The sequence below is a fragment of the Patella vulgata genome, chromosome 6, assembly GCF_932274485.2.
Source record: "Patella vulgata chromosome 6, xgPatVulg1.2, whole genome shotgun sequence".
Lineage (NCBI taxonomy): Eukaryota > Metazoa > Mollusca > Gastropoda > Patellidae > Patella > Patella vulgata.
The window spans coordinates 24,176,182-24,188,451 of record NC_065884.2 but is presented as its reverse complement, the minus strand read 5'-3'; the positions used below and the strand labels follow the sequence as shown (position 1 = coordinate 24,188,451).

Genomic DNA, 12,270 nt, shown 5'->3' with positions numbered 1-12,270 from the left:
GCAATAATTCTTTTTGCCACAAAGCTTTTATTTCCAGCGTCCGAGTTATGAGTTATCAATCAATTAGGTACCGTATCAATAATATAGCTTTCTTTTGTCTATTAATTAATCTATTAGTTTTGATTAGTATTTAAAGTAAGAGTAGAAACAAACTAATTAAGAGACCAAAGATTTAATCATTTGTCTTCAAATACGAATCGTTGGCTTTTTTTATGGTTTCTATATATAATCAAAATGGTCGACACTATATGAACAATACTTGATCGCTTTGTTTGGGATTATGCCTTCTGTTTGATCTTTTTCTTACTGCAATTGCTGGTACTGTTAATAAATGAAGTCAGGTTTGTTGTTACAGTTTATAAATGCGTAAATAGTGTTATCGAAATTCAGTTATTATCAAATCATATCATGGGTCGTAAATGAAAAACTGAACAGCCTTCTTCATCGTTCAAAAATAATAGAAGAATGTCAGATGATACTCTCGTCCATCTGATGATATTGTAATCTTGGATGTTGAAGTGATTTCATTTCCACAATAGGTCTAGGCCTACCTCAAAAGTCTGCGGCAGAGAAAATTTTGAAAAGCATAAAATTTTAAATTGTAAAATTTTGTAAATTGTTACATTGTCATTTTACTGAAAAAACCTAATAGATGTTTTTATTTATTTTTGGGGGCGGAAAAAATATATGGTTAATAAATCATAGCGGAAAAAAATGGAACCCAGAGAGAGCACTGCTTGGTGTACATAAGCAACTGGAAAAATGACTTTAAATATCCCATCTGTATTTCTCAACATTGCATTGAAGAAAAAGAAAGGAATAGATTTGTTCATAGTAAAACGACTCAAAACTAGCAATCCAAGGTAGAGTAGATTTGATATGGAAAATGAGCCACACCTGGTAATTTTAATTCATATGTGTGTGCATTTTGAAGTGACTTTAAGGTAATCACTGGGATGTCTCTAACCTGAGAGGATTTGAAGTAACTTTTCTTTTATGGGTTCCACTAATGACTGTGCCATCTTAGTTTTATCGCAGCCTAATCCTGATTGGGTGCGACACAGTTTATCCAGACACATTACAGCTTGGATTTGGAATAAACCTAGTGGCTTCAATTCCTTTCCATAGTTCAGCACTAAATAAAGGAAATGGCATGCTGTCTTTCTAATGTAGAAGACATGCTGTCTTTCACTGCCTATCTGATACAGATTAGCTAATGAGATTTCATGACAAATTACCTGTCAATTAGAAAGTTAAAACTGTGCACATTAACCGTGTCATTAGGTCTTTAATTTTCTAAAAATAATAATACAACCATGTAAATGAGATTTTTAAAAAAAAATTGTAAACTATTTTTAAGCAGAAATTGATGGAGTTACATTGATATGTAAGATTAACCCCATGATTCATAAAACAATTTTGACATTTAAAAAAAAAATAAGATTGCATTCTGTGATTACTAAAAACATAGAAGTAGTTATATCCATATTATAATATTATATACTTTGTGTTTTTTTGTTGTGGTACGTGTCGTGCTGGGCGTGTGTCGAGTCTGGTGGGTTGGGGTGGGGTGGGGGAAGAGAGAGGGAAAGGCATCCACATCAGGATGTCCAAATAAAGTGAAATTAAGATTAGGGTTTTTGAAATTTGAGATTGTTGCTGTTAAGTTTGTTGTACAGTTTTCCCTAATTAAATTTGAATAAAAAGTTTATTTCATCTGTTGTTCCATTTATAAAATGTCATCCTTTCTCACATTTCTCAGTACTAGGCCCTATACTGCAGTCTTGGGGAGGGGGGCATACAATCAAAGTGTTGGCCCTGGGCATCACCAAACCTCTGCACGTCACCATAGGTGTACGAGCCAGGGGGGCAGGAGGGGAGACAGCTGCCCCCCCCCCCCTAACTTTCGGGCAATCTTACTTTTCGGGCAGACAGGTAAAGTGAAAAAAAAATGTTTTATTTCATCTACTTAGCAAAATCTAATAGAACACTAATTTTACTTTTCTTTTAATTAAATACCACGCATTGACTGTTGTTGTTGTTAGTGTTTAACGTCCGCTTCCACCGAAGGTGATATCGCAGACAAATGACACGCATTGACTATGGATTAAAACATTTTGTCTGGTACCACTCTATTTTGTGCAACATTTTGTGCATGCAGCTGTAACTGTCTGATTGGATAGTTGGAATTCAGGTCGACATAGAGTGGGATTTTGGTTACAAAACCATTGGACATCTTTGGAGTTGCTTAACTCACGGGCTAGAATAGCAGAAAAATGCATTTGCGGCGGTTAAATTTTCAAAAGTTTCTCTGTGAGGACGAGGCCCCCATATTCCGCGACGATTGATTGATTGTTTCGGATTCAGGTCAGCCAAGTAGGCTATATTGGACCACATTGAAATTGCTGTATTCATGGTCTGGAATAGCAGGAAAACGCGTTTGCAGCAGTTAAATTTTCAAAATTTTCTCCCAACGGTCCCGTCTTCATAGACTGTAAACGATTGATTGATTGATTGGAATTTGAGTCAGCCACCTTAATTAGGCTATATTAGATTACTTTGAAGTTACTTTATTCACAGGCTGGAATAGCAGGAAAATGCGTTTGTAGTCGTCAAATATTCCCAAATTTTATTGGGGGTTCCATACACGGTACACTCTGCTCCTTCGCCTCTCGCAGACCGACACTGCTGTCTGTAAACCCGGGCATTTCGGGTTCTGCCCCCCCTAACTGTCAGCAAGCCCGTACACCCGTGCACGCCACTGTGAGCAATAAAAACCCATCATAATTTGGACAAATCTAAGGGCGATATAATCGCGTCATTACCTGAATTTTTTATGTACCTGATGATCTAACCGTTGATAAATTATATAATTAATAAGGCTCCCAGTTGTTCGAAATATACTGCATTGATTAGTTCAATAATTTCTCCTTTTTATCACAGCTCGTATCATTAATATTTACTGGTTTCCTTTGAAGTTAGAAATACATGCCAGACTGATCATGCTTTTCAGCATTATTGATCGCCTCTTTCACTTTTCACAAAGAAGTAAAATTCCTTTGAAGTTTTTTTTTTCTACTAATGCAAACTTAGAATTAAATATATGTATTATAGCTTATACGCAATATGATTAAGGTGGAAATTTTCCCATAGCAGAGTATTCCCTGATATATTGATGTGAATAAAACGAGAGAGGGAGAGAGAGAGAGAGAGAGAGATGGGGTTTAACCTCCATTCGGAACTAACACATGGTTCAATTTTATTTCAATAAAGTTTAACAGAATGGAATTTCAAATGACAATGATCACATATTCCACATAATTCCTAAGAATAAAAAGTTATAAAATAATTCTGATTCACAGGGACAAATACAATCAGTTTACACAATTCAATAAATTCTGGTAAACAAACCTTCTAGAAGTGATGAAGACAAATATTGCCTTTGAGGATTGACTGAAATGTGTTTGAATTGAACAAATTAAGTTTCATTTATTCTCTAAAAGAGATATTGAAAGCAGGAAGTCACACTTACTTTTTTGTCCATGAATAATACATAAATGTTGCATGCTTTGCAGTATTTGAAAAGAGGAAAACTACTGAAAACCCATCTTTTGTTCTTGACTTCAATAGAAATTCATGCTTGAAACTCATCAAAGAGAATATAGTGAATAAAGGAAGAGGGTTTTTATAGTACCTGACATATGTTAGACCATTAAATTGTATTAAAAATATTACAAATATACATATACTATTCAAAAAAAGTAGGGGATATTTGATTTTTAAGTGTTATTAAAGTCACCTTATGAAACTGACGAAGAAACAAATGACAAAATGAAATGAAGTTCACATTCATCGATTTATTCCAAATGATCGTTAGACTAAGTAAGGCACAGACTGACCATTATAAGGGTAAAATGATACCCGGGGTCAAACAGCAAAGTTACCACAGCATCACAACCAAGTCAGTAACGGGTAAATCCTCCTCTGTTTGCCAAACAAGCATTGATCCGACGTGGCATACTCCTAATGAGACGTCTAAGGTCATTTTGGTCCAGATTGTCCCATTCCTGTTGCAACGCAGCAGCAAGTTCTTGGACATTGGCAGGACGTTGTTGACGTTGACGTAACCTCTGTCCATGCTCGATGGGGGAGAGGTCGGGACTCAGTGCTGGCCAAGGTAATGTGGTGATGTTCTGTTGTTGGAGGTAACCTGTAACGATCCTGGCCCTGTGACATCTTGCGTTGTCATCCTGGAAGATGAAACGGCGGCCATGACGTCGTGCGAACGGCACAACATGGACTGCCAAGATGTTGTCCCGGTAGTACTGGCCTGTAACACGCCCTGCAACAACATGTAAAGCCGTTCTTCCAGCAACAGTGATGCCTCCCCACACCATAACAGAACCACCCCCAAATCGATCATGTCTGATGACGTTAACGTCTTGGAAGCGCTCGTTTCGACGACGCCACACCCTCCTACGTCTGTCCAAAAAATCAACAGTGAACCTTGACTCATCTGAAAACATCACATTGCTCCAGCGTCGATTATCCCAGTGTTGACGATCCCTACACCAACGACGTCTTGCCTGAATGTGATGATCTCTCAAACAAGGGATCACGCGAGGACGTCGGGCGCGAAGGTGACCCCAATGCAGTCGATTCCGAATCGTCTGGCCACTCACTCTCACACCAGTGTCTGTTTGAAGACGAGCGCTGATCTGATTTGCTGTGATGACACGATTTCTCAAGGCCAAGGTACGGATAAATCGATCCTGGGCTTGAGTTGTCGCCCTTGGTCGACCTGAGCGTGGTCTGTCCTGTACAGATTGTGTATCACGGTATCTGGACCATAGCCTGCTTATGACAGACTGAGAAACATTCATCGTCTGCGCCACAACCGCCTGTGTTGTGCCGATCTGTAGCATGCCAAGGGCACGTAACCTTTCATTTTGGGTAAGCCGACGCATATCAAAATTTGTTTTCTGGTCACTAAAAAAATTAAACTGATGTTTCCACCCTGGAATTCAATGCCACAATGACTGTAACATTCAAAGTCAGAGTCGTGCAAATCTTGGGTTGGACCCCCATGATGATCCCAAGCATCACCTGCATTCCATGCGGTAGCTATTGGTGCGTTTGGGCGTCACATGTAACTGGAAATGTTTCTTCTGTTAGGTTCTATAGTGACTTTTTTCGTAGTCATTTGCATATTTTAGTATTATGCTCCCAAAATCAAATATCCCCTACTTTTTTTGAATAGTATATCTTAAAATGGTAAGATGATCTAATAGTAAGTGCAGAAAGACCACACTACATGCAAAACAAAATCGACAAGACAACCCCTGTGGAAAAGACAAACTACATAGACATTGAAAGAAATAAAAAACAAATATCAAATCAAGTGAATGGATTTGGGAGGGTGGCAGGGTGGGTGGGGGACTGGGAGTCCACTGCACCATTACCAATAGACTAAAAAGAAGTTAATACTGTGATTTCATTTTAAAATGTATATTACCATGAAAAAGGATCTAGAGTCTGTCTGTGCCTGTTGAGGACAACTATACTTGAAACTGGGTTTAACATCCACTCGACACAAACTAGGTCATTTCGGGACTAACACATGGTTCAATTTTTTTTCCAATAATCTGCTTGCGTGTAGAGGTCTTTAGCAATGGGATGAAATCGGAGGACCCGGAGAAAACCCACAAGGTTGGACAGGTGACCCTACTCCTTGTCCTTGTCATGTACAACCGGGGAATCGAAACCCTGCCAGTTCACTCAATAACCATTCGGCCATCCAGCCCCCCCCCCCAAGTGAAAAGAGAATGACTCTAAAATCCAATATATTATGAGCAAATTTCTTAAAGGAATGTGTTGAGTTTATTAAGCTGAAAGTTTAGTCTTTTCGAAACTAACAAAAGTTCATCATTGCTTGATGCATTTACACATATATGAAATATAGTAAACATAATTATATACAGGGCCACACCTCTAAAATAAGTGACAAAATAACATAAGTAATACATGTATTAATAAATGTTTTAATTAGAGACCCATCAAATGGATTATATACCCCGACCCTTACTGGCTAGTTTAGGATGCTGAATGTTGTCAAATGTTCAATTCACCATATCTTTTTAAATACTAAACAGAATTTGAACTATTTATGGATTGATATTGCCTTTAGAGATTCCAATATAACAATATAGTTATAACTTATGATGTAAATTAGGTGCATAAAACCGATGATGATCCTAAATTTCCGTAGAATTATGTATTAGTGTATGTTTGGCTTTGAATTTAATTAGGTTTTTCTTTTGGTTCCTAAAATCATCCCTTTGGCTTATTGTGTTTCATCTTGCCCACGGCCTCGCCAGTTATTTATTTTAATCTCTACTTTTAATGTAATCATTGTCCGTTGTCTTTGGTTTTTTTTTGGTAATCCTTGTTGTTTTGTATATTGTTTGCTGTAACCTTACATTAAAGAACAAACATTAAAAAGTCCAAAACTTCTTCATTAATTTTGGTCTTTATTCCTCAGTTTTACAATTCATCATTTCAGATTAATATCTAATGTCATTGACACCTCTTGGTACCTTCTAATTCACGAAAACAGCTGTGCCATCATTGTTTTTTTTTACAGACATAGCTACTGTTTTGTAATAGTGTACTGGAGTATAAAAATGTAAATTGTTTTGGAGTTTTTTTCTGTATGATTATAACAGATGTTGCAGATGCATTAATTAAAATTCACAAAAACAGACATATCTCATAGTTGCATCATTCCAAAAACTATTAAAACTGGTGAATTCATTTATCATTATATGGAAATCCCACATTATCTTTCAGCATATCCAATTTCTTACTTTTATCAATTACTATAATATTATACAAAATATCAATAATCACTCATGTCAAAATATGTAAATGTTGGCACTATATGCATCAATAGACAGATACGCTTGCATGAACTCATTACCATTCAACAGACAAACAACCAAATTAGAATATTCAGGAAATAAATATGTCAAAAATCAATTATGTGTAATACATCATAAAATTAATGCAAATAGATAAAAACTCCATGTGCTAACTTTTTCACTATCTATAATTGTGTTAACTGTTCATGCAGAAAAACTGTATCAACAACAACTGTATCAACAACCTATGCATTATTTGAATAATGAAAATTATAAATCAGTAATAATATATTAATTTAAAATCTAAAAATATGATATCACAATACACAGTGAGATATACTCATAAATAATGCTTATACATTAAAAATCAGTTAACTTTGTTATCATTTAATACACATCAGCTCTAGGGACAGTAATACTCATTACACTATTAACAATTTACATGTATACATACTTAACTCAATCAATACACAATTAACCCTATACACAAAGTTATAGTATTATCACTATACACACTGATCTAAATACACAACAAACTAATAATACACACCAGACACAATATACAATAAAACTTAATACACAAGTACCTAATGTACATCCAGCAATATACAAGTTAGGAGGTGTGGTAGCTCAGTGAATAAGGCCAGAAGGTCCTGGGTTTAATTCCATTGCTGGTCGAGACAGTACCTCAACATTTTCCAGTGTCATTTCCCCTTGCCCATGCTCCAGGAGAAAGGGCCTGGCAGGGAATAGCATCTAGTAGCTTGAGGAAGGGACTGGCAGGGAACAGCATCTAGTAATTTGGATGGGTCGAAAAAGCATTGTCCTGTGTATACGTTGGCAAGCACGTAAAAGATCCCTTTGCAGTTATAATTTGATGAAGGGTAGGCAGAAACATTGCTGTCCAGGCAAATTGCCCTCATTTCCCACTGAATAGTTTATGCTGTCTTCATTAGCCTGGTTGGTGCAGAAATGTAGGATGTTAAACCCAAATTCATTTCATAACTTCATTCAGGAAGACGACAATAATCAACGTGTGGTTATGATTTTCAGTATAAATACATGTATTACATGTAGGTGTATAGAAATTGAATTACAAAAGACATTTAGCTCATCTTTTACTCGATGATAGTTAATAACATTGTAGCCACTCGTAATTATTCAAAATAATTCATACATCTATGTTTTTACCTGCTTTAATAACAGTACCTGTGGGAATATTAGTTGCTGCACCTTTTACTTATTACTACATATTGCATAGTAATCAAACTGTGAGCTGTATATATCACATCTGTAATGCATACTTTTACTGTGGTATATAGAATCTCAGTAATGATAACAAGCCAATAGAACATGAAGTATCTTCAACATACCATGAAATATCAAATATACCCCACACCTCAACTATGGCATTACACTTTACATTGCACAGCTTGAACTTGGGAGTTGTATTTTTTTAAAGGGAATGTGACCAGCCCTAAATGACATTATGGTTATTTTTTGTTCTAAATTTATGTAAATATACAACAATATGTACTTATTCTCCAAGTCATGTGTTTTTGTTCTGAATTCTTTTTTTCAGGAACACACTTTTTGTTTTCAGAATCTAATTTAAGCTTTTTTTTCCAGAGAAACTTTTTGTTTATAAAATTTTCCAAAAATCATGCAAGATGGCAAATATTGCCTTGACTACAAGTTAAGGCAAGCTTTCTATCTTTTTAACAATAACAGTTGAAGCTTTGATGTAAGGTCATAATATAAACTAAAATCAGACTAAATATATGTACATTTCAAATTGATATTGACATAAGGGTCTCACTATAGCCAGAAAAATTAGAAGTTAAACAATCGCATAGCTACCCAAGGTTGTGGCTGTTCTGTGGTAGGCCAGTATATCAAACAGATTTTATAAGATTATAAATATATAGGCTACTACGACATAGAATGACATAAATATGTAGCTTACTTGAGTTAACTGTTAATAGAGGTAGAATAAAGAATGGAATGGATTATATACATGTACTAAGGCATACCCACGTGGAGGCACACATGGTACTTAGATAATTGTGTTAGAAAAGTTAAAGCTCGAAACATGTGCAACGTTTTGTCGGCACCCACAAAAATTTCTAACGAAAACTTCATTAAAGTGCAGAAATATGAATGGCAATCGTGATGGTATGCAACAATGCTTGCTTGTTGTTGACGTCTGCTTCCACAATAAGGGATATTGCCGACAACACACAATGCATCAACTCTTATTCAATATTATTTTCATCTTGTCCCTACCCTCCCTATAATGTCTATTGTAACAATTAACAATACACCCCCCACTTCCACTAGGTGCTTGGGGCACCCTCTCTTTTAAAAATCCTGTTATACATCTAATCCCAGTTGTCAAGAAATAAGATATTAAAGGCAAGAGGCATTTTGTGGGTTAAATATGTTTAGAAATGGATAATTTAATTTAATTGGGGGTTTATACAACATAATTTAAAAAAAACTCTAAATATATTTTACAAAAATTATGTATTAATAGGATGGAGTATAATTTGAATATCCGTGCTATCAATTCACCGCACTTAATCATTTACATATTTTCATTTTACATCAAAGAATGTTTAAACTGAAATCAAGTCTAATTAGTAATTAATTTACACCTATTTTATTAAATGGATTTTAAAGTGGAAAATTTTAGCAGGTAGTTTTAACTGACAGTCGTGTTAATTGATTAAAGTGATAGACGGTCACTTTAATATAATCCTATAGACTAGACATAGTTTAACATTACCTGATGAATTAACACCCATGCGAAGGTGTTAATACCACTATATATATATAACCGCGACTGATTGTTTTATTAAGGAAAGGGCTGTAAAGATTCTATCAAACACCTTCATTTCTCAATATATACCCCTTGATCTACGGTCAACAATAACATTCCACAATCTTTTACTGGCTACAATCAAAGAAAAGACTCCGAACAAAACTGTTTTTATAAACTGAGCAAGAATAACACACCTCCCAGGTCTTAATTCCGACTTGTTATCAAATCATCAAAGAGGCACAAGCAAGTTGTATTTATTTCTTTATCACTGGTATAAAGCTTAAAAAACCCACCTCTTACACTCACTCTAAGTTGATTAAAGAAATATTGCCCTGTTTATTATTGTAAAAATATTATCATATATCAAACTATAAATTCGGTATACCACTATATGAGGTAATATAATGTACCAAACAGTCAGAATTCTGATTAAGACAAAGCTTTTGTGCCATTGTTCTAAGCAAATGCATTAGTGGTATATTTCACAAAATTTAAATCTGTGCAGTTGACTGAAAATTCACCTGTGAATAAATCTCTAATTTTTAATGTCATGGCAAAAAGGTTTGTACATTTTGTTAGTGTAAGATAGAAATATCACCTCCATGTGTGAAATATAAAGTACACCATAAATTAGTAAGAATTAATTGAATATTTATGGTAAAATATAAATTGATGTGTGAATATAAATTAGGTATGATTTAATACAATAATTATTGCAAAATACACATAAGAACGCATGAAATACTGAATATTAAAGTAGCTATGTCTCTAACTCATTATCATCCAAAGTCTTCAACATTGAAAACACAAATTTTTTGTCAGTTTAAATCAACATTGATGATGTGATCTTACCGGGAAAAGATGGGTTTCTGATATCCAATATTTAAGACAAAATAAACATTTTACCATTGGTACACGAATCGTGTACCATAATGCGTTTCAGCACCATTTGTAACAAGGGACATATTTCACAGGTCATGTCAAACAGTGACCCATATTCTTATCTGGAGGGCATGCGCAATAAATACAATCGGTGTAGACTGGAATAATCAGACGCAAGAGATTACCATTCAATTGAGATTTTTGGCGTATATCGCCGAACATAAAGGATTTGAAACGATTGAATGTAAATTAGTTAATATACATTCATATTATATTATTATATGCGTTGCGACCCATTTGTGTCAATTTCTAGGTCCCAAATATTAGCGATTCAGCCCCCTTAATATCATATATACTAAAACAAGTGTGAATTATTACATAAAACATTAGAATAGGTACAATTTATAGGATTGAATAATGAATATGATGCAAAGTTAAATCAAGTAAATATTCTATTTATGTTCACCATATTGAGTGTTTTAATAGAAATTTGTCTCTTAGAAAATCTTATGTGTATTCCAGTGGACAAAGCAATTACATCCCATCTCTAGTGTGTATTAAAAGCATGTATTATATAATAACTATGTGTATTATACTATATATTATTGTTTGAATGTAAATACAAAACCTATTCAGATAATTTTGAACGACACTCAGTATAAAAGACAAGAGGTCGTCGCTTCTGTGTTGTTTACATCATCAAAGTAGAGCGTGTGTGTATTGTAGCAGTCTTCTGGTTAGCGATACGGTTACCCTTTAACACGCTTTTACAATATCACAACAGTAAGGTAACGGAATAGTCCCGTTGTAAGAAAACCGCACACTGACATCACCCGGCGTCCATGCATTACTACTTGTCTATTACGACACGCACGTGCTTCATTAATCATGCACCTGCAAGAGAAGAAAAATATCCAACGTTTCTTACCTGCATGATTCGGCCTTCGGCGCCAATAAGGGTTCCAGCAGAAGAGAAGTAACCATACAACTGCTGTGAATTGGTCTTATAGCCGCCATTCTCAGTGGTTTCGTACAGTACAATCTCTAATATAGCTGTGTTCTTGCCCATTACAGAAAACACGAGAGTGCATAAAACTATTAAACCTATTATCATTTTGCTACATAATCTTTCTTTCGCCGAGGCATATTTCCCCTTTAATCCATGGGAGCCACATGAAACTTTTCAACACTACTATAACCACAATTGTGCCCCCTTTACACCGTTTATACGCGAATAGAGTCGAGCATCAAAAAAGAACGAAAAGTCACGTGATCAAGTGGTTTCCCCGCCTACTATGAGTGTAAGCGGCCAATGAATAATACATTTGCTCATTCACCTAAACACTGTCCCCTGTAGCGGACTTCTTTGACGCGCATATATGCCCAAATTATGAATGAATGTTAACTCCAAAATTAGATTGACCCACTTATCGAATTTTAAGTGAAAGCCACAGCAAAGCAGAACTCGCAGAAAATTGACAAAAATTGTTTGGTTATTTGTTAGAGGAAGAAGGTAACCAACGGGGAATACAATTCGTTTATTTTGGTTTGTTTGTAAAGGTCTGCGTGGGAGCTGATTGTCAATAATACAACAGTGTGGTATTTACTGAGATCGGGCAAATTCATGTAGGATACTAACAAATA

The 12,270-nt window shown here is 35.3% G+C and overlaps 1 protein-coding gene across 1 annotated transcript in view; it reads right to left on the bottom strand.

Moving 5' to 3' along the window:
* LOC126824874 (E3 ubiquitin-protein ligase znrf3) overlaps window positions 1-11,914 on the bottom strand; it is a 54,290-nt gene extending 42,376 nt beyond the window's left edge. Inside the window, exon 1 of the mRNA XM_050554281.2 lies at window positions 11,555-11,914. Coding sequence (XP_050410238.2) covers window positions 11,555-11,740 — 186 coding nt within the window. The 5' untranslated portion in view covers window positions 11,741-11,914. The remainder of the gene's footprint in view (window positions 1-11,554) is intronic.
* Window positions 11,915-12,270: the final 356 nt, after the last annotated feature.